At 31.2% G+C, this 22,627-nt stretch overlaps 1 protein-coding gene across 4 annotated transcripts in view; it reads left to right on the top strand.

The window, feature by feature from the left end:
• Positions 1 to 16,514, top strand: part of LOC127734587 (microtubule-associated protein futsch-like) — a 94,037-nt gene extending 77,523 nt beyond the window's left edge. For 2 of the 4 annotated variants that reach the window (XM_052244544.1, XM_052244565.1), the window contains 4 exons: positions 904 to 924; positions 7,769 to 8,427; positions 11,764 to 12,782; positions 13,373 to 16,514. In XM_052244544.1, the coding sequence (XP_052100504.1) occupies positions 904 to 924; positions 7,769 to 8,427; positions 11,764 to 12,782; positions 13,373 to 13,412 (1,739 nt within the window). In that variant the 3' untranslated portion in view covers positions 13,413 to 16,514. The remainder of the gene's footprint in view (positions 1 to 903; positions 925 to 7,768; positions 8,428 to 11,763; positions 12,783 to 13,372) is intronic. The other 2 variants (XM_052244549.1, XM_052244556.1) reach the window with 2 other exon arrangements.
• The last annotated feature ends 6,113 nt before the right edge of the window (positions 16,515 to 22,627 follow it).

The following is a 22,627-nucleotide window of genomic DNA, read 5'->3' as shown; positions in this document are numbered from 1 at the left end:
ACTGTTTGGTTGATACATGTATAAAATTGACAAAATAATAAGAATTAGGAACAGCATAAAGGTTATTTCATTTATTTTCAGTGGTAAATAAAATTTTGCCTTTCGAAAAGTTATTACAAGAAATTAAGCAAGTTTAAAAAATCCTAATACTATTTTACTGAATTAGGAAACTGCCATCAGTACAGATAACTGCCTCTCATCTTTTTGTTATCAAGTTATGAAAGATTGAAGTATCTTATGACCTCTTCTTCACCCCTCAATATTTATCATTGGATTAGTATAAAGCTTCAATAGCTTCATCAAAGCTTGTTTTAAGGAATCTCCCCTTATGGAGCTACGTGTATGGTTAATGCATAGATTTTTTACATATTCTACTAACGTTGCTTTGTTTTTGGGCCCCCTCTTTTTTCAAAATCCTGGATCTTCATCTGAAAGGAAGAAAATAGTAGTATTCAAGCGACCAATGCATTTGTTTATATAATTGTGTGTCATGTTGTCTACGTTAAACTATAATGAATTAGGATTTTTCAATGTAATTACTTTGTCACATATCTATAATCTAACAACAGAAGTTAATTCTGAACATGAACCACACGATCTATATATGTATAAACTAAGTAGAATTTTGCATGTACATGGTAATTTTCTGACAGATGTGCTTTTAAATATTAAATAGTTACCAATTTAATTTGGCATAATGGTGAACACATAATGATTTCCTTAGTTGTGAAGTAATCATAAGTTTGATATACCCTTATACGATAATGTTCCACTATTCATTGGAAAAAAATACAGCTCATTTGGGAAATAATCACAAAATTTTACGCAACAGTTAAAGATGCTAACTTTATAGATAGTACGTTTTAATGAATATAGCTCATGGAAGTATAATTGATTTTTCAGAAGAAGATAGCAGTAATTTAAGTAAGATATTCTGTTGTCTCTGCTTATCTTATTGCCTTAGAATTCCCAGCATCACTGTAAATATATATGCAATGCCTCTTTGCTTTAATAATCCAAGCTTCAGCAAGTACATATGTATTGAGAAATAACGAAAAAAAACTGCACTGATTTTAAATAAAAGATACCCAGTAACTATGCAATGAAAAGAACCAAAAAGTATGTGTACTTCATAATTTTTGTGCTGCTTTTATTAAATGTGAAAAAAAATCAATTTTAAAGGAATTTCTTGATCAAATACTATGCTTGCATCTCACACACTGATAAAATATGTTTCTGTAGTAAATAGAATAAAATTTATACCCAAATCATGATTGTATTTACTTTACTTGAATTTAAGTCAGCTTCCCAATAATCCATAGTGGTATATCAATCATATTTCATCATTGCAATCCCTTTGTTCAGTACAAAAATTTTTAAGTCATATGAATCATGATTGATTTTCATGAAGTTTAAGTGTATTATACATGTCTACCTCAAAAACACAAAAAATATTCTTATGTAACTTGAACAATATTGTTTAAGTTTTTCAGATCCTTGTTTCAGAAATTCTGAGTTTTTTACCTCTACATCTTTTTCATAATATAAAAATTTCTGGAACATTTGGGTTACCGTAACCTAAATTTGACACTTTGGATACTCTGAAGTCTTTTGTATAAAATATAAAACCCAGTTTGATGTTAAATTGTGTTTCACAACTATATTTTTTTTATATACCAACACTTCAACAATACTTGGATCATCATATCTTGAAAAAAGTCAAAATTGCCATTTATATGAATGAAAGGAGATGTTGAGTTTACATCGATGAGACAGCAACTCAACAACAAAAATAACCAAAAGACATCTAGAGGGCAACATTCAGTCTTCAACAATAGACAGGTGTCCACACAATATGTTAAACTCTAAATTGCCCATATCACAGAAACCAAGGGTAGAAACATGTTAGGTCAAAGACACTTTTTTCAATTATTTTGGTTTGTTTTCTGTTAATGGTGTTTCTAACCACAAATGGTAACATTGGCTGTAAAAGTGATTTAGTGATGTATATGTAGGGTCATGTCTGTGACAAATTAATTCAGGCCTCCTTTATCAATATTCTCTGAAATTGCCATTAAGCAAAATGTTAATTACTATTCTATGCTAATTTGAATGATAAAACACAATACCTTGACCAACATTTTATCAATACTTGATCATTCTCTAAAACAAATTTCTATCCTTATGGTGCATAAACATGTTTATCAATGAGACATGTTAGACACATCAATTTTAAATATATTTCAATATTTTTCCTACATTTATTTAAGAAATTGATTATTAGGTTGACAGAACAACATCTGGGGTTACACTGTATAGATTTGATGAAACATATTATATTGATTACTAATAATAAACCATAAAAACACAAATTATCCTCAGACCATCTCTCAATGTGGACCAGGCTGAAATCATTTGGGATATTACAATGTTTTATAACACTTTTTCCCGTCCAGGTAAACAATATTAAAGCATTTTTACAATTATCAATCCTAATGTTCCCTGAGAGTTAAAGATATTCCTTAGTTTTTAAAGCATTTTATGATCAATTAAGATATATTCTGTTTATCTGTATTGATACGTAAGCTGTAAATGGTTACAATTGTCAACTGTCTCAGCTTAAGTTAAATTAGAAAAGACAAACAAAAGCATCCATAACAAACATGAAATGAAGCAATATACTGATAATTTTGAATTAAGGTTTGTTTTTGCAAATTTGTTAATCAAAGTTTTATAGTGAAAGTCTTATTTGGCAAGATTCAAAATCCGAAAACACGCCAGTAATCATAGCTAAGAGAATTCTGTCTGTGTAAGTTAATGTTAATGTTTATTTTGTTGGTTCATATGTTTATGTTGCAATCTTTGCAAAACATAGGACAAAATTCTTTAATGTACATATTTTACATACTAAATTTTCATTTTGTTAAATGCTGACATTCTTTTAAAAGGAGTACATGTTTAATCTGTTACATTCTTCTGTCTCCTATGTGGAGGTTTGATTCTGCACTTGTAATTATCTCAAATCAGACAAAACTATTAGTTTAAGTTATACAATTTTTTATTGTGAAATCAGCTTTAAACTGTATCTTCTACAATTAAAACAGGAAAATAGGCAAGTTGTCTAACATAATTGTGCAAATCTTACTTAAAAGAACAAACATTGAGTTGTCCACGCCTCTGTCCATAGTTTAGTGTCTAAGATATCTGACTTACTTTTTCCCGTTGTAGAGGAATGAAGATCATTGGTTTTTTGGTTTGTTTTAAATAAGAAGATTAATATCTATAGAATGATATAAACAGGAGAATTTGAGGATCGTTTGTAACCTTTGTCCTTAAATGGTTACGTCAAGAGGTTGCTTGCCTGGTAACAGTTTAGCTTGCTGCTGATTCACATTTATTCTCCATAGAGTTTGTTATATTTCTAGCATACATGTCATAAAATGTCTGTTTGCCACTGGATGTTAAGTAATCAACAAATCAATCAATCATAAAATGTCTGTTTAACTGTTGTTAAATATGATGCATAGGACAATTTTGTCTTTTTCAAGATCAATTTATTTTAAAGTTATGATTATATAGTTGCTGTGGGTTTAAAGTGTTTAAATTTAGCATGGAAAACGTTTTGTGCAGCAGATGTAGCTCATTAAATTTGTTTATGAATCATGCCAATTTTAAACAGTTTTTGATGTTCTTTTCAGAAGTAATTTGTTCATGTTTATTCAACCTTAGCTTATCCTGTTCTATATATGACTGAAGTCTTTCTGAAAACATCAAAAGAATTATGTAAAGTTTTAATCATCATTACACATACAGGTCCTGGGATACTGAAATTTTTGCTTGCTTGGATCCTCATAAAGCATCTCTTATATCATCAGATCTTTGTTGAGTAGACCTATCGATTGTCCCCTTGTTTTCCTATTGTCCAATATCTCAACTAAGTATGTATGGCTATTATACACTATAGCCAGTTTATCAGATAATGTTTTAAGTCTTTCTTTTTTCATTGGTATGCTCTTTCATCAGAATGTTTACATATTTGGTCTGCATTTAAACAAGATTAAAAGCTCTGATATGTTTAGTGTGTGATGACTTAAATGATCTGAAAAGGAATACTATATGAGTATTACCAACTTTTGTTTAGTTTACACTTGAGAAATTCTTTTAAATATTTTAAATATCATTAATTGTTTACTTGTTTGAATATTCTGAGTTAGAAATGTGAAAAATATGGGCAAGATCCTAAATTACTAGACTCAAATAACACCTGTCAAATTTGCTCTGTAAATGTATAAAATTCAAATGATATATGATGCAGTTGATTCTGTATAAGGTTTCAAGCTAAAGAACACTGGAATTTGTTCAAATTCAGTCCACTGTGTTTTACACAGGATAAAAGAATAGTTTGTACTGTAGAGTTTCTGTAAAGATATCCTTGTTACTAAGATATATTAACAAGTATTATAAAGATTAAATAATACTTGGCTAAAATCTTGAAAAAAAGGAGTCAGATTTGTCACTATTTTACCGACTAAAGCGTCTTAGGGAAAAAGGGGGATCATATTTTCCTTGTTCCACAAATTTTGGAGAATCTAATATAAACACCTACGGTATATAGTCATATATTTCTGATATGAAAATTATGAATGACATTGTCCTCTGAAGCATTATAGATAGTAGAACAAGTTTTATCTTTGGGCTAAACATGAAGTTTTATGTCCGAAAGAGAATTTAACATCAGGGTTCGGTCAGCCTACAAGGAGAAAGTTACAGGTGAAATATATGTTCAGGATGTATAGATAGGGACAAGGGAAGCACCTGTCGTAATTTATCTCAATGTTATCTTAATTCAGTATGGGTCATGATATTCTAACGATGGACTGTATCTAAGGAAACTAGGCTTCCATTGTTGGTAGTAATTCCATCTTTCAGTTTTAGTTTATAGGTGACCACTGGTACCTAGATAATTTAATTTATAGGTGACCAATGCTACCTAGATAATTTAGTTTGAGTACCTATATAGTTTCAATGTGTTCCAGTTAATATTAAACATGGAGTATGTCATGGCTGATTTCTATGAATATTTGGAGTGAAATTAAAATAAGAAAATGGATGATTTTCCAATCTACTCATCTAGTGCAGTTATTATTCTGAAATTAGTGCCAGAGAATGGGGGTAAGATGTATATAAAAGGAAATATTCTCAGTATTCTAAGTAAAATGATTTTTTATGTTCTAGTCAATAGTTAACAATTTTGATTTGTTATGTGTGTGATTTTTTAGATGTTGCCCTCAGCTGATTTAATATTGTTGTTTCATAAAAAAATGCCTGTTTTTTTCAAGAATCTTTGCCTTTAACGATTATTATAATTGTTCTGTCGTGCAACATTTGACATTTTTTTGCCTTCAGCTGATAACAAAAACTTTGTTCATATGTATTTTTGTTGTTTTGTATCTATTTTCTATGAATTAAGGAGAAAACATTTAATTATTCATTATATATATTTTTATATAATCCTTAAAGACATTTTATAATATGTCATTTTTCATATATCTCTGTACCATAAAACAAAACGTTTGATGGTATCATAAATACATAGATAATGTGTTAACAATAAAACATACAGACTTTTAACTGATGATCTATGATATAAAACCATACATTTTATGATGGCTGTTCACATTATCATATATTTCTGGTATCTTTTAGTACTACATTTTATTCCATATTTGTTTTAGCCCACACAAAATGTTTTTAGAATGCTTATGTAAATGTTAACAATTCCTCAAGACATTTTTTTGCAAGAGCAATGAATATTCCTTGTATGTTCTTTGTCTATGGCCTCATTTTGCATGATTCAGTGACAAAAATACCATATAAGGTTTGTAAGTTGATGATCCTTTCAGTTACCGTGCATAATAGCTTAGATATATTTGGTCTATAGATTCATTATAAGCTGTACATGTCCATCTTACAGAGAAAATCTGATCTGCACCTCCTCTTTATTCTTCATTCATTGACTCTTAGGCCAGTTTCTTAGTTTGTTTATGAATCAAGTACACTATGATACTTGTTCTTCAGAATCATTGTAATTTTTTACATGGCTCTCTGACAGGGCACTTGGCCTCATTTTCATGGTCCATTGATGAATATTTAGCTTTTGAGATTGGATGATCTTTTAAATAACAATGAGTAAAAAATGAATAGTATCATTGTTATGTGTACACTTCTGTCTTATAGATGTTTTAGATGATATTTATCTTGCTGTCAGGTGTAGGTCAATTGTTTTCTTACTGTAGAACTCTGAGCAACTTCAAAGATAACAAACAACAATAGGCCTAGTGATCTCTTATATTATCTGCAGTGTTCTATTTTTGAAATGGGGGTGGGGTTGGGGGTGGGGGGTATGACTGGGAAAGAGGATTGTTTCTCTCATTTTGAATTATTTTCATAGTTTAGGGAAAGTTGAGATTTGTCAGTTTAAATCTGCAGTAACGTTTTAATTGTCTTGCAGATAGTCACAATTTAAACATTTTGAAAAGATTTAATCGCTGTCTCTTTGAATTCTATACAAAAAATGTTTAAGATTTCAAATATAGATACACGGTATTTAGTTAAAAATTAACAAATTGAGTGGTTTAGTTTTACTTTTGAGGTATTTTAAATGCTGTATATGTATAATGTTGATTTCACTTCCAATAGTTAGGCTACCTAATTTTACATAACACTATATCTGATAAAAAATGAGACATAAAATTTAGGCTATAGAATTCCATTATCCAAATATAACTTGGCATCAGAATGACAATAGATCGGAACTTTGTCAAATTTGAGAATGTCAATTATAAACAGTCAAATATTCTGGGTATGTACTTTGGCAAGGTAGGTTTGGTAGAGATTTACTCTCAGCAAATATTTATCTATTATGCATGTTATTTAATTTTCTCCGTCATGAATAAAATATTTGATTTTTATTGTCGTGAGATTTACTGCCGTAATAAGTCATGTGACCATTTAGTACAAACAATGTAGGTAAATAGATTTTTTATGTCGGGATTACAGATCTTGGATCTGTAAGTAAAACATAACCGCCTAGTGACACTATCTCATTTAGATAGATGTAACCCTGCGGAGGTAGACAATATCTAATTTGTAATACAGGTATAGTTTTTACCTGTCTGATTACCTGGATTTACACATGTATCAAGGTAGGTTTCGCTATTGAACCAATGTCTTTTGATATTAAAGTTTGATCCTATCTTGTGTATTCTGCATACTTGATTAAGTTCATTTTGGTCTGTATGTACACGAGGTCTGACTTCAGGTAAGATCTTATTTTCATAGTTTTTAGAAATTGATTCAATGTAAAATGGCAGCATGTATAACTTGATAGATTCACAAAGTCTGGTAACTGTATCTGCTTGGATAATATATTTGAGAGATCATAACAGCTCCAGAATTGATTTGATAAACATCTAAAAGTTTTTTGGGGTTGGAGGAGAATAAAACCTGAACATATTTGTTCATGCAATTTTCATCTGTACAGTTATTATCAAATATATAATCTATTAAATAATGCTTCTAGATAATTGATTATAGTCTTAATTCTTACGTAATGAATGAATTGAATAGATACAATTTATCTGTTAGTTCCAGGTTAGCTTAGTTTATCACAGTGTAGATAATCAGTACATGTATTTGTCATCACATATTGATAGATTGTGTATCATATATTTGTTCTGTGTCCTCAATGGTAATTTTTACTTTTCAGCTCCTAGTAATCCATCCATAGAAGTTAACACGGCATCCAATTCATGGCGTGAAAACACAAAATCAGTAAATGGAATAAATTGGGAAGAAAAACCAGAAAAAGTTGACTTATACAGTAAAAATATTGTTGAAGAGTCAGACACATCTGAAATTGTTGACCGTGAGTCGATTGCAGATTTGTCTTCCACACGTAAACAGTGGGAAACTTTCTGCAGATCAACAAGTAACGAACCTATTAAACCACAAGCAAAGAACATCTCTCCAGCCAAACGCTGGGAAGTCAAGTTACCTTATAAGTCTGATCCACAACCTGCTATCACAACTCCAAGGTCCGAATCACCAGACAGAATGTCTGACACAGATGTAGACCCTTATGCTAGTGAAAGTGCCATAGATAGAGAGATTCGTCTTGCCAATGAACGTGAGGAGATGTTACGTAAGGAACAAGAGGAGAGATTGGAATTAATCAAACGCCAAGCAGAATCTAAACAAAACTTTGAAAAGAAAAATAATAATAATAGTAAAGAATTTCAGACAATGTACCATGAAATGACAGAAGCAGACCGAGGGTCTGAGCTTCAGAAAAGGGAGACAATCATACAACAGGAAATCTTAGAAAACAAAGAGAGAGAGAAAGCCTTGAAAGTACGAACATATCAGGTTTGTATTGGTTCACTAACAATCAAATATATTGACTGATGAAAGTCTAAGACCTATCAAAATCAGCTTAGGGTCATCAATTATACTTAATCATTTCTCAATCTTTTTCCAAGGTTACAGAGACACAATTGTTTAAGGAAATATAATCTCAACTGAAAAGGATATCATAGAAATTTTTGACATTATCATTGGATTGATAAAATTTTACTAACTGAAGCATTAGGTTGAACACTTAGTTTTAACTTTGAATTCATTTCTAAAAGTTTCAGACTAACATAAAATAGTAAAACAGGACCTTTGTGTTTAAAATCTTAGGAAGCCCTTGATTTGAAATTAAATGTGTGTATTTCATACACTTTCCTTAATAGAATAGAAGACAAATCATTCTTGCACCAGGCTAACTTGAAAGTATTACAGATTCATAGCCTCATATTATAGTTTTTATAATTGATTACACTAGCCATGAGTTCAAGCTTCATTTGGTTATTTTGTATGCATGGATTCTTTAAGCTAGCCAGGCATATGGTTAAAACATCATTTTAGAATGAAACTTCTATATAATATATCCACGTCAGTATTACAGCTTAAGTGGACTCTAGATTTATATAGGGGTATAAACAATTAACTTCTCATAAATTTTGTATCATAAAAATTTGATTTTTACTTATAAGACTATATATAGATTAGAAATTTGAATTCATTTACGACTCTTTTCCAACGGTTAAAAATTAAAATCTATAAAAGTTTTGTATTCTGGTTCACATATTTACATCATCAGGTAAAAGCGTTCTCTTCTGTACCTTGTAAGGGAAATATTTGAGAAGATTATGTCACTAATACCCACCCATATTCAGTTAACAATTTTATTAAAAAGTTATCAATGATATATTACTATTTAATACAAAACTTCGATAAAGGAAACAATGATGGGCAGTGAGATGTCTGGGATGGGAATATTGATCAGAATTGTTTTGTTCCTGGGTATATTGACATCACATTGAAACTTGTAGAGGATATTCTTTTCTAAACTTTGCAAAAAAGGAAAGCTATAAGATTTTCACTTGAAGAAACATTTGTATTATCCACATCCTATTAAGGCAACGTCCTGAGTTTTAGTCCTCTTGCTTGATAGAGAATAAAATAAAATGATATCTCTAACACATTTACAAAGATATCTCTGTCAAATTTACATGTATGAGGATGTACTGGATTAATTAATTGAATGATTGATGACTGATTAATATCCAGGATGTAATGAATTACCTATGTAACTTAGTGCATATCTCCTTTGTTTCTTTTTTTTATTCTCTTACCACAACTTGTCACAATGGCAGGTTATTTAACTTAATATTTATCTGTAAAACTTGGTTTGTCACATGTTGTAAGAACATTTGTGTTCTAAAGTTTCTATTTGGAATCTGAAAAACTAGAAAATTTGTCCATAGACAAGGATTTTAATGAACAGAAAAGTTGCTTTTCTTCAAGAAATCCAACAGAACAATCTGAATATAAGTTTTCATAAACTATAGATTAGTGAAATATAAACCAACTGTCTTCTTAAAATATTAATGATAATTATATCAGTAACAACACCTCTATAAAATAACTTTTACTGTTGGGTGTCAATTTTGTACAGTCAGTAAAAATAATAATTTCTAATCCAAAAGATCTTCTTGTAACACCTTTCAGCAAGAAAAGCAATTTATTACGCAATGCATATCCTTTGTTTGGCTTTCTTTTATAAATTACACTCTTTAATTGTATTGCTCTTGTTTAAAGTTCAGTAAATTTTTTAAGCTTTTTGAAGCTTTAAATTTCATTCTTTTATGATAAGAAGTGTACCAAGAATTTCCTGTATTCAATATGTATACATTTGTATATATCGTCAGTCGTGGTTGAATTAATGAAAATGTACTTATCAAAAATTAATTCTAACTATTGTCTGAGCAAAAAATAATGAAGGCAGTTTAGTTTTCATGATTTAACTTGAACATTTCATTATTAGAAAGTAATTCATATAATTTTAAAACCTTTCAGTACCTTTTAATTGAATTTTATGAAGGAGTGGGTGTAAAGCATACTTTCCCCCAAGTTAAAAAGTACACCTTCTGAGGAAGGAAACAGAAAAATAATACACAGGGAATCTTATTTTCTCTGTCTAAAGAAGTAGCAATTTTTTAACATTTTTTATAAAGTATTTTTTTTTAAATTTGGTGTGATTATTGTAAGAATATCACAGGTCCTCTGAATGACTCATTGGTAAACATCCTATGACAAACAAAAATTTTACCTACATAGAACAATTTCTTATGACAAATGAAACTTTTCCCTACGTAGAGCCATATATTATAACAACAAAACTTATACATGTATATATGAAGAACAGAATTCTCAGCAGTTTTGAATAAATTCCTTTAAAGTAACAGTGAGGAATAAACAGAAAATAATGCTGTATTGATTTTTAAAAGCTGTTGCAGTGAATGATTAATACATTAAAAAGGCGATATTACACATGTCCGGGAAAGTTATTCGTTACCTGGTCCTAAGATTCCAGGTATTATTTAACAATGCTTATTTTTGAGAGTAACAAAATATTTGGAACATCATCAAAAAAGGTAATTCAAAAATCATTTTGTCAGTTAATTTCTTCTTTTTAAAAGACAACTTATTGAACACGTGAAGTGTTATTTGAACAGCTGAGCTCTGCTTGTGATTCATGATTCTAAAATGTATAATTTACTTCACTCAAAGAAACTCTCAAAAGTGGTTGGAAATGGGAAGAGATTTTTTATACCCCACTTTTTTAGCTTTTAGATACTTTTATATTCTCCTTCCTCCTTATTTCCAGACTTAGACGAACTTACATCCTCAACTCAAAATTATCTTCCTCCGCCATTGCCTCACAAATTCTAGATTCAGTGTTCTTTCTTTCTTTTGACATTATTTCTTTATATAGAAATTCCAAACATCTTACACTTAGTGAAAAGTGACTTGTCTACCATGAAGTTTAGAAAAATAACAGAGAAACTGATGATGCCAGGGCCGAAACTTCTTACAAATTGTTTATTTACTAATGTGATATTTCTTTTATAAGATTTTGATACATCATATCTCCTCTTATACATAATTCTGTGTTCTTTAAGGTATTTTTACTTTATGCAATTGTTTTTTAGTTTTACCTTTTCACAAGGTTTTTTTGTTGTTGCCCTGTTTAAAGCTTATTTGAGTTTTGCTTAGTTCTTTATGGTACTTTTTTCAAACTAGAGTATTTTTAAGTAACTGATCAAACAGAAAATACAAAAACTTGTAGATTCACAAAAATTTTATATATTGTAGGAAGATTCAGAAAATGATGCAAATGAGAGTGTAATTGCTAAGGAAATCCGACTTCAGCGTGAACGAGAGGAAGAAGTATCCCATCAGTATGGTAATGGTGAACCACAGACAAATGATGAAGACATCACATACGAAGAGGCTATAGCAACATACCAACATGAAGGGGAAAGTCTTATCGCCAAAGAATTAAGAGAACATCGGGAAAGAGAGGAGGATTTGCAAAAACAACGTAATACTGTTCATCAGAGCACACGAAACACAACGAAAGTTCTGGAACAGGAAGTTCCAACAGTACAGAAAACAACACCTACACAGAAACAACAAAAAACACCGACACCAACAATACAAAAACAATCATTCAACTCCTTCTTATCTAGTCAGTCACCACATAGCCAAAATGTGCAGGACGAGTCAGAAGTTACCAAAAAACAAGCACCGAAAAAAGAAACACCTATCGAACGTGAGATAAGACAAGCTAGAGAAAGGGAAAACGAACTACGATCACAAAAAGGTTTGCCATTATTAGTAGATAATTCTAAAGCAGAAAAAGTTGAAAGAGACAGTGTGACTGAAGAGGAAGAAATTCATTATAGTGGTCGGTATAATTCATCAACGAATGATACGCCATCTATGAGGAAATTTGCCTCCTCAAGACTTCAAAATGAATTAGCAAAACAGAAGGAAAGAGAAATGACCTATAGAAAGGAAGGTAAAATAATGACAACTTCAGAAGAACATATTGAAACTCCAATGAAATTCTCTGAAGTACCAACAAAACTGACAGGACCAGTAAAAAGAAATTTCGTTATTCATAAAGGTGGTTCTGGTAAACCCCTCGTAGAAAATGGAGAGACTGAATCAAAAGACAATATCACTTCTCCTGAACCAAGTAAAGAGGAACCAAAATTTCGATTAAAGTCAGGTGGTGCTGCTTTCTCATATCGGGAGTCACGGCAACACGCAGAGTCCAAAATAGAAAAGGAACTAAGAGAAATGAGAGAACGAGAAGAAGAACTAAAGTAAGTATAGGTTGGGGAACCATATTTATTTATGACACTGGGTAGATCATTTAATCTTTTTAATTCCTCCCCATTTCAATTATAATTGCATGCATTATATATTTGAATATTAGACAAACATGAAGGTGTCATAAAATAATCTGTTACGCTTATGTCATATAAATATTTCCTTAACATGCTTTTTGAATGGAAATTACCTTGTAGTGCTGCCATCATAGTACAAAACCAACAATCTCAGGATAAAAGAATGGTTTAAAGATTCTATACAATTATCAACAATTGAATGATATCATAATTAAAGGTGTATGTGCATGAAGGAAAGTGAAATAAACATGTAAATTCATCATGTACAAAAAGCTATTGGGTTTGAACATGACATTTCAACCATTTTCACAAATGGTGACATTTGATAGCTTTTAAACAACAAAATACACAAATTTAAATTGGCATGCATAAACATTGCACGGATTTAACTCTTTACTATTCCTGTCTCCTGGCTGAAACAGTACAATAAAACTAAATGTTTATGTTTTTTTCATTTTCGAAGTAAGAGAACTTTTTTTACTCATGTTTTTTTTTTCTCTTTGCAGAAAACAAAGAAGAAGTAGTGGAGTTATTTTAGACAGCTGAAGTTATTAGCAATACACATTATATACGGTGCTTTAAAACAATAGGGAAACAATTCAAATACCTGAATGTTATCCAAGGACAGATATTGTTTATTAGTAAACATTCTGACATATATTACAGTCAGAAAAACTGATGAATTGTACCATCAATAGTCTGTATGGATGAATATGAATGTGACAAAAGGGACATAACTTCAACGATTCAAGGGAAAGTAATCCATAATCATGATATTGTATAAGAGCATTACTTTCATTAAAATCACTTGCAGAAAACTTTTTATTAATGATACAACATATCAATCAATAGTTAAAATAACTTTAAAGTTGTGTATTCTAACAAATTTTATAATGATGAGAAGTGCTATGTAAATGAAAATTAAATTTATTATTTAAAAAAATACATAGTTGTGTGAACTATTATGATTTATGATGTATAGCTCTATAAAAAGAATCTTATATATTTTTATTTTTTTACCATTTTCTGCATGAGTTCTATGCATTTAACGCTGTGATTTAAAAAAAATATATCAAATATGTAATCAGAATAAATAATTTTCTGAATGCCATAAATTTTTATCATAAAATTTAAGAGAAATACAATGAAGGTTTGAATAAGATTTTTTATGTACAAGTCTTGCACAAATTATTGATCAGAATGAATAATTTTTGAATTGGCAGAACAATTTTCAAACAGTATGCTGAAGGACTGAATAAGATTTTTTATGACCAACTTTTCTGCGAGAGTTTATAATATATATTTATAAATAGGTTTGTTCTATAAATCATTGATATTTCTCTATTTGGAATGGAGGATAATATGATCTGAAATGTAAAGCCTAGTGTAGACATATTTAAGATTAAATTATTTGTTTTAATTGTATATTTTACCGATGAGTAAAAATTGAATGATTTTATGTGAAATGTAAATGTCGTTAATCTCTTAATTAAACAGAGTTACATTTACTCTTGAATATAAATATTCTTGCTTTTTTATATAAATCCTTATTTTATGTTTGTTCAAATGCAATTTATTGTGTTTCAAATGTGATATTAAACCGTTGTGTGTTATTTACCAGATATATTCAGAAGCTACAATATTAACTGATATCGCTTGTTAATTTCTGTCAATCAAAATTAATTTTCAAATTAATTCCAGTATAACCATGTGTGTTCATGTATCCTCAGTTGTTTATATGGTTTTGAAAGCTCTTACAAGTGTACCATGTTTTATTTCTTCATAACTTTAAAATTTCATGACCTGTAATGAGTTATTCTAAATAAAATTTGATGGTTGTATAATATGATCTGTAAACACTTTATTTGGTAACTGTGCTACATCTTCTTACATTTGAAATTTTAAATATATTGGCCATTAACCCAATTAAAGCATGGATTGCTACAGATGATTACGAGCTCAACATTTTTTTTTATAGAAAAATGGCACACACAAAATCAATTAAAACTTGGTTACATGATTAATGTATCCTTGTAAGATAATGATATACTTGGTTACATGATTAATGTATCCTTGTAAGATAATGATATACTTGGTTACATGATTAATGTATCCTTGTAAGATATACATATGATATACTTGGTTACATGATTAATGTATCCTTGTAAGATATACATATGATATACTTGGTTACATGATTAATGTATCCTTGTAAGATAATGATATACTTGGTTACATGACTAATGTATCCTTGTAAGATATACATATGATATACTTGGTTACATGATTAATGTATCCTTGTAAGATATACATATGATATACTTGGTTACATGATTAATGTATCCTTGTAAGATATACATATGATATACTTGGTTACATGATTAATGTATCCTTGTAAGATATACATATGATATACTTGGTTACATGATTAATGTATCCTTGTAAGATATACATATGATATACTTGGTTACATGATTAATGTATCCTTGTAAGATATACATATGATATACTTGGTTACATGATTAATGTATCCTTGTAAGATATACATATGATATACTTGGTTACATGATTAATGTATCCTTGTAAGATATACATATGATATACTTGGTTACATGATTAATGTATCCTTGTAAGATATACATATGATATACTTGGTTACATGATTAATGTATCCTTGTAAGATATACATATGATATACTTGGTTACATGATTAATGTATCCTTGTAAGATATACATATGATATACTTGGTTACATGATTAATGTATCCTTGTAAGATATACATATGATATACTTGGTTACATGATTAATGTATCCTTGTAAGATATACATATGATATACTTGGTTACATGATTAATGTATCCTTGTAAGATATACATATGATATACTTGGTTACATGATTAATGTATCCTTGTAAGATATACATATGATATACTTGGTTACATGATTAATGTATCCTTGTAAGATATACATATGATATACTTGGTTACATGATTAATGTATCCTTGTAAGATAATGATATACTTGGTTACATGACTAATGTATCCTTGTAAGATATACATATGATATATGTTTTGATGTATTCATTTAAAATTTGATGAAACTGGTAAAATTACTCTTAGAATTTAAAATTCTGTCATTACCTGTTTATTCAAAAGAGCAAAATGGAAGGAAACATCTTTTTTCATGATCAAATACTTAATTGATTTCTTATCTCCCTATGTGTTACGTGTTTGTCATCATAATGAGAATATGATGCCTGAGAACATCATGATAAATACAGTGATTTAAAGGGAGAAGCTCCTTTTCACCTGATAAGATCATACAACGTGGCCATGCTTTATCCTTTCGTTGCTTTTCAGGAATTCGACAAGGTAATATATTGACAATTCAAGAAACATCTCCTTTTCATTTTTCTATCAAGATGTTTAATACTAACAGGTACATTGGGAAACATATCAGTAATGTCATTTTCATGAATACTAACTATGAAAGGGACTGAGCTGGTCAGTTTTGTAAACATTTGTATATGTCCGATTTTATTGTACATTCCAGTTATATATTAAGTGCAAGTTTGACATTTTACATATCATATCTATATTTTCTGTTATTCTTACAAATTATATTAAATAAAAGTCTTAATATTGAAATATTTATTTATTTTACCCCTTGCAAACATAGTTTTTGAGGTGTATATTGGAATCACACTGTTTGTTTGTCTGTCTGTCTGTCTGTCTGTCCATCTGCCTATTAAGGGCACCTCTTCCTCAACAACTGAACAGAAAATTAAGGAAACTTTACAGCTGTAGAACATTACCTGAGGATGTGTATATAGGAGTATAATCTAGGTCCTAAACTTTAAAGGGGAGATTATCCAACTTACTTGCAATATTGCAGTATATGGTAATAGTCTCTCATAAGGACAAACGGTAAAACCTCCTAAACCCTTGGGGAGCTATTGATGAATCATTACACTGTTGCAGACCACTACTTGAGGATCTACTTAAAAGTATAATAATCCTGATCCAATCTGTTATAGGAGAGATATTCAATATACTTACTTCAATATTATAATAGTATTGCGGGGCGTGTATGAGTCCTTTCCATTGTGAGTTCACTCAGTTCTAGTTTATTATTATCCCCAAAAGTTGAATTCTTTTTTGACTGTACTTTAAAACATTTTGAATATCCTCAATTCAACAATCTTGCTTTCCCAGAGTAGCAACTATATTAACATCTTGTGGGACATAATAATAGCAGAACAACAATCATCATTTACCATCAATAAAAGGTTTCGGATATTAAAAAAAGTAAAGTTCAAAATATCCCAGGAAATTTTTGAGAGCATTATACCTTTGCACAGATAGTTGATTCTGCTTTATATTTTAACTTTCATCTAGAAATTGACAAATAGGAAAAGTTTAGAACTAAACTTTAGGACAAAAGAAATGATTTCTATTTTCCAGTTGTGAACTTTTATTTTTTTCCAATTATCTCTGTAGCAACATTACAGCAACACCTGTATAGAGAATATATCTCCCAGTTGACACAAAATTTCAGGGCTTGCATTCCTAACATGATTTTCTTGATAAAGGGTCACTGCTAACAACAAAGCTATTGAAACAATGGTTCCAAATAGTAAAACTGAAGTAATTCCTTCCAAAGTGTTGAGGACAACATCTTAATTTAGTTGACAGTTATGAAATATGTGTGTCACAGATGACCTTCAATATGAATTGCTTGACATAGCCAAAATCCTGTTCTCTTTTCTCAAACAATGATACATACATCATTAAATTTTAACCTTACATGAGCAACAAAACAGGTGCCACTAGTGGAGAGGGAACTGCTTAACCAGAGTTAATCCTGGTTTCTGGTGGGTTAAGTTGCTCAATATTTAATTCTGCGTATCATATTTTAAAGACTTCTTTGTTTTTTCATGGTTTACTTTTGGGAAATGGTGTTGTCTGTTTTTCTTTGAATTGTGGTGTTTATTTGGCCCCTTGGTATCTTCTCTTTTTGGACATTTAAATAAGTGCCTCTATGTGATCAACTAGACTTGAAGAATACTTTCCTTGCCTAACTGTTACTGCACAATACGTGCCTCTATGTGATCAACTGGACTTGAAGAATACTTTCCTTGCCTAACTGTTACTGCACAATAAGTGACTCTATGTGATCAACTGGACATGAAGAATACTTTCCTTACCTCACTGTTACTGCACAATAAGTGACTCTATGTGATCAACTGGACATGAAGAATACTTCCTTGCCTAACTGTTACTGCACAATAAGTGACTCTATGTGATCAACTGGACATGAAGAATACTTTCCTTACCTAACTGTTACTGCACAATAAGTGACTCTATGTGATCAACTGGACATGAAGAATACTTCCTTGCCTAACTGTTACTGCACAATAAGTGCCTCTATGTGATCAACTGGAAATGAAGAATACTTTCCTAGCCTAACTGTTACTGCACAATAAGTGCCTCTATGTGATCAAGTGGACATGAAGAATACTTTCCTTGCCTAACTGTTACTACACAATAAGTGCCTCTATGTGATCAACTGGACATGAAGAATACTTTCCTTGCCTAACTGTTACTGCACAATAAGTGCCTCTATGTGATCAACTGGACTTGAAGAATACTTTCCTAGCCTAACTGTTACTACACAATAAGTGCCTCTATGTGATCAACTGGACTTGAAGAATACTTTCCTAGCCTAACTGTTACTACACAATAAGTGCCTCTATGTGATCAACTAAAAATGAGGAATACTTTCCTTGCCTATCTGTTACTGCACAGTAAGTGACTCTATGTGATCAACTGGACACGAGGAATACTTTCCTTGCCTATCTGTTACTGCACAATAAGTGACTATGTGATCAACTGGACATGAAGAATACTTTCCTTGCCTAACTGTTACTGCCAAATACGTCACTATGTGATCAACTGGACATGAAGAATACTTTCCTTACCTACCTGATCCTGCACAATACGTCACTATGTGATCAACTGGACATGAAGAATACTTTCCTTGCCTAACTTGTTACTGCACAGTAAGTCACTCTATGTGATCAACTGGACATGAGGAAATACTTTCCTTGCCTATCTGTTACTGCACAGTAAGTGACTCTATGTGATCAACTGGACATGAAGAATACTTTCCTTGCCTAACTGTTACTGCACAATAAGTGACTATGTGATCAACTGGACATGAAGAATGCTTTCCTTACCTAACTATTACTGCACAATACGTGACTATGTGATCAACTGGACATGAAGAATACTTTACTTGCCTAACTGTTACTGCACAATAAGTGACTATGTGATCAACTGGACATGAAGAATACTTTCCTTACCTAACTGTTACTGCACAATAAGTGACTCTATGTGATCAACAGGAAATGAAGAATACTTTCCTTGCCTAACTGTTACTGCACAGTAAGTGACTCTATGTGATCAACTGGACATGAAGAATACTTTCCTTGCCTATCTGTTACTGCACAGTAAGTGACTCTATGTGATCAACAGGAAATGAAAATACTTTCCTTGCCTAATTATTACTGCCAAATACGTCACTATGTGATCAACGACATGAAGAATATTTTCCTTACCTAACTGTTACTGCACAATACGTGACTATGTGATCAACTGGACATGAAGAATACTTTCCTTACCTACCTGTTACTGCACAATACGTGACTATGTGATCAACTGGACATGAAGAATACTTTCGTTACCTACCTGTTACTGCACAATAAGTGACTCTATGTGATCAACAGGAAATGAATAATACTCCAGTAAGTGACTCTATGTGATCAACTGTACATGAAGAATACTTTCCTTACCTACCTGTTACTGCACAATACGTGACTATGTGATCAACTGGACATGAAGAATACTTTCCTTGTCTAACTGTTACTGCACAATTAGAGACTCTATGTGATCAAATGGACATGAAGAATACTTTCCTTGCCTAACTGTTACTGCACAATACGTGACTATGTGATCAACTGGACATGAAGAATACTTTCCTTACCTACCTGTTACTGCACAATAAGTGACTCTATGTGATCAACAGGAAATGAAGAATACTTTCCTTGCCTAACTGTTACTGCACAGTATGTGACTCTATGTGATCAACTGGACATGAAGAATACTTTCCTTGCCTATCTGTTACTGCACAGTAAGTGACTCTATGTGATCAACAGGAAATGAAGAATACTTTCCTTGCCTAATTGTTACTGCCAAATACGTCACTATGTGATCAACTGGACATGAAGAATATTTTCCTTACCTAACTGTTACTGCACAATACGTGACAATGTGATCAACTGGACATGAAGAATACTTTCCTTAACTACCTGTTACTGCACAATACGTGACTATGTGATCAACTGGACATGAAGAATACTTTCCTTACCTACCTGTTACTGCACAATAAGTGACTCTATGTGATCAACAGGAAATGAAGAATACTCCAGTAAGTGACTCTATGTGATCAACTGTACATGAAGAATACTTTCCTTACCTACCTGTTACTGCACAATACGTGACTATGTGATCAACTGGACATGAAGAATACTTTCCTTGTCTAACTGTTACTGCACAATAAGAGACTCTATGTGATCAACTGGACATGAAGAATACTTTCCTTGCCTAACTGTTACTGCACAATACGTGACTATGTGATCAACTGGACATGAAGAATACTTTCCTTACCTACCTGTTACTGCACAATAAGTGTCTCTATGTGATCAACAGGACATGAATACTTTCCTTGTCTTACTGTTACTGCACAATAAGTGACTATATGATCAACTGGACATGAAGAATACTTTCCTTGCCTAACTGTTACTGCATAGTAAGTGCCTCTATTTGATCAACTGGACATGAAGAATACTTTCCTTGCCTAACTGTTACTGCATAGTAAGTGCCTCTATTTGATCAACTGGACATGAAGAATACTTTCCTTACCTAACTGGTACTGCACAATAAGTGCCTCTATGTGATCAACTGGACATGAGGAATACTTTCCTTGCCTAACTGTTACTGCACAATAAGTGACTCTATGTGATCAACTGGACTTGAAGAATACTTTCCTTGCCTAACTGTTACCGCACAATAAGTGCCTCTATGTGATCAACTAAAAATTCGTAAGGGTTCCGCGGAACCCAGTGTCTCGCCTACTTTTGCTGTTAATGTTAAAAATGAGGAAAAAAATTAATAAAAATATTCCTCTCTATACTATTTTTTGATTGTAAGTAGCTTCTGTCCAAGTTTGGTAAAAATCCAGGATAGTTTATCAATCTAATAAATGTTTTAAAAACTTAAAGTGAGGACTGTATGTAATGTTAACTGGAAGAAAAACTAAGTCCATTTACAAGAAAAATACAGAAAAAAATGGAATTAATTTTTTACTTTTTTACAAAATTTACTTCTGGATACTATCTTTTGATCATAAACAAGGTTCTTTCCAAGTTTGGTAGAAATCCAGGATAGTTTAAGAAAGTTATTAAAATTTCAAAAACTTTAACCACAGAGTGAATGTAATGTTTCATGGCAGAAAAACTAAGTCCATTTATAAGTAAAATACAGAAAAAATGGATTTTTTTTTTTACAAAATTTACTTCTGGATACTATCTTTTGATCATAAACAAGGTTCTTTCCAAGTTTGGTAGAAATCCAGGATAGTTTAAGAAAGTTATTAAAATTTCAAAAACTTTAACCACAGAGTGAATGTAATGTTTCTTGGCAGAAAAACTAAGTCCATTTATAAGTAAAATACGGAAAAAATGGAATTTTTTTTTTTACAAAATTTACTTTTGAATATTATCTTATGATCATAAACAAGCTTCTGTCCAAGTTTGGTAGAAATCCAGGATAGTTTAAGAAAGTTATTAAAATTTCAAAAACTTTAACCACAGAGTGAATGTTATGTTTCTTGGCAGAAAAACTAACTCCATTTATAAGTAAAATACGGAAAAATTGGATTTTTTTTTTTACAAAATTTACTTTTGAATATTATCTTATGATCATGAACAAGCTTCTGTCCAAGTTTGGTAGAAATCCAGGATAGTTTAAGAAAGTTATTAAAATTTCAAAAACTTTAACCACAGAGTGAATATTTGTGGACGCCGCCGACGACGACGACGCCGACGGAATGTAGGATCGCTATGTCTCGCTTTTTCGACAAAAGTCGAAGGCTCGACAAAAATGAAGAATACTTTCCTTGCCTAACTGTTACCATAATTGTAAATAATTAACTCCTTTAACCAAATGATAGAAATAAAAAGAAGTCTCCAGCCTTTATGATGAAAGATAGAAAGCTAAATGATCACTGTTTATTAATTTGGCCAAGGCATATTATTACATATTTTATTAATGACAGTGTTTGCAGGAAGACTTTGCCTGTTATTTTAAATCATTGATCAACAAGTGAAACTGCGAGCTTCTGCTGATGATGATGATACCCCCAGCCCAAAAATGCATTTGTTGTTGAGTGATGAATCTGAAAACACATCACACTGTATAGCTGACTTATATAAACCCTGAAACCAAATTTCAGAAATCCTTATGATGTAGTTCCTGAGAAAGATGTGACGAAAAATATTCATGGGATGGACGGTACGATGGACGGACGGACGGCTGGATGGATGGACGGACGGACAGACAGAGGTAAAACAGTATACCCCCACTTTTTTAAAGCAGGGGTATAATTACTCTGGCATAATTATGTTTCTTAAAAACCATAT

The sequence above is a fragment of the Mytilus californianus genome, unplaced genomic scaffold (genome assembly GCF_021869535.1).
Source record: "Mytilus californianus isolate M0D057914Y unplaced genomic scaffold, xbMytCali1.0.p SCAF_1, whole genome shotgun sequence".
Taxonomy (NCBI): Eukaryota; Metazoa; Mollusca; class Bivalvia; order Mytilida; family Mytilidae; genus Mytilus; species Mytilus californianus.
Note: the sequence above shows the minus strand (reverse complement) of the source record. Positions and strands in the feature narration are given on the sequence as shown.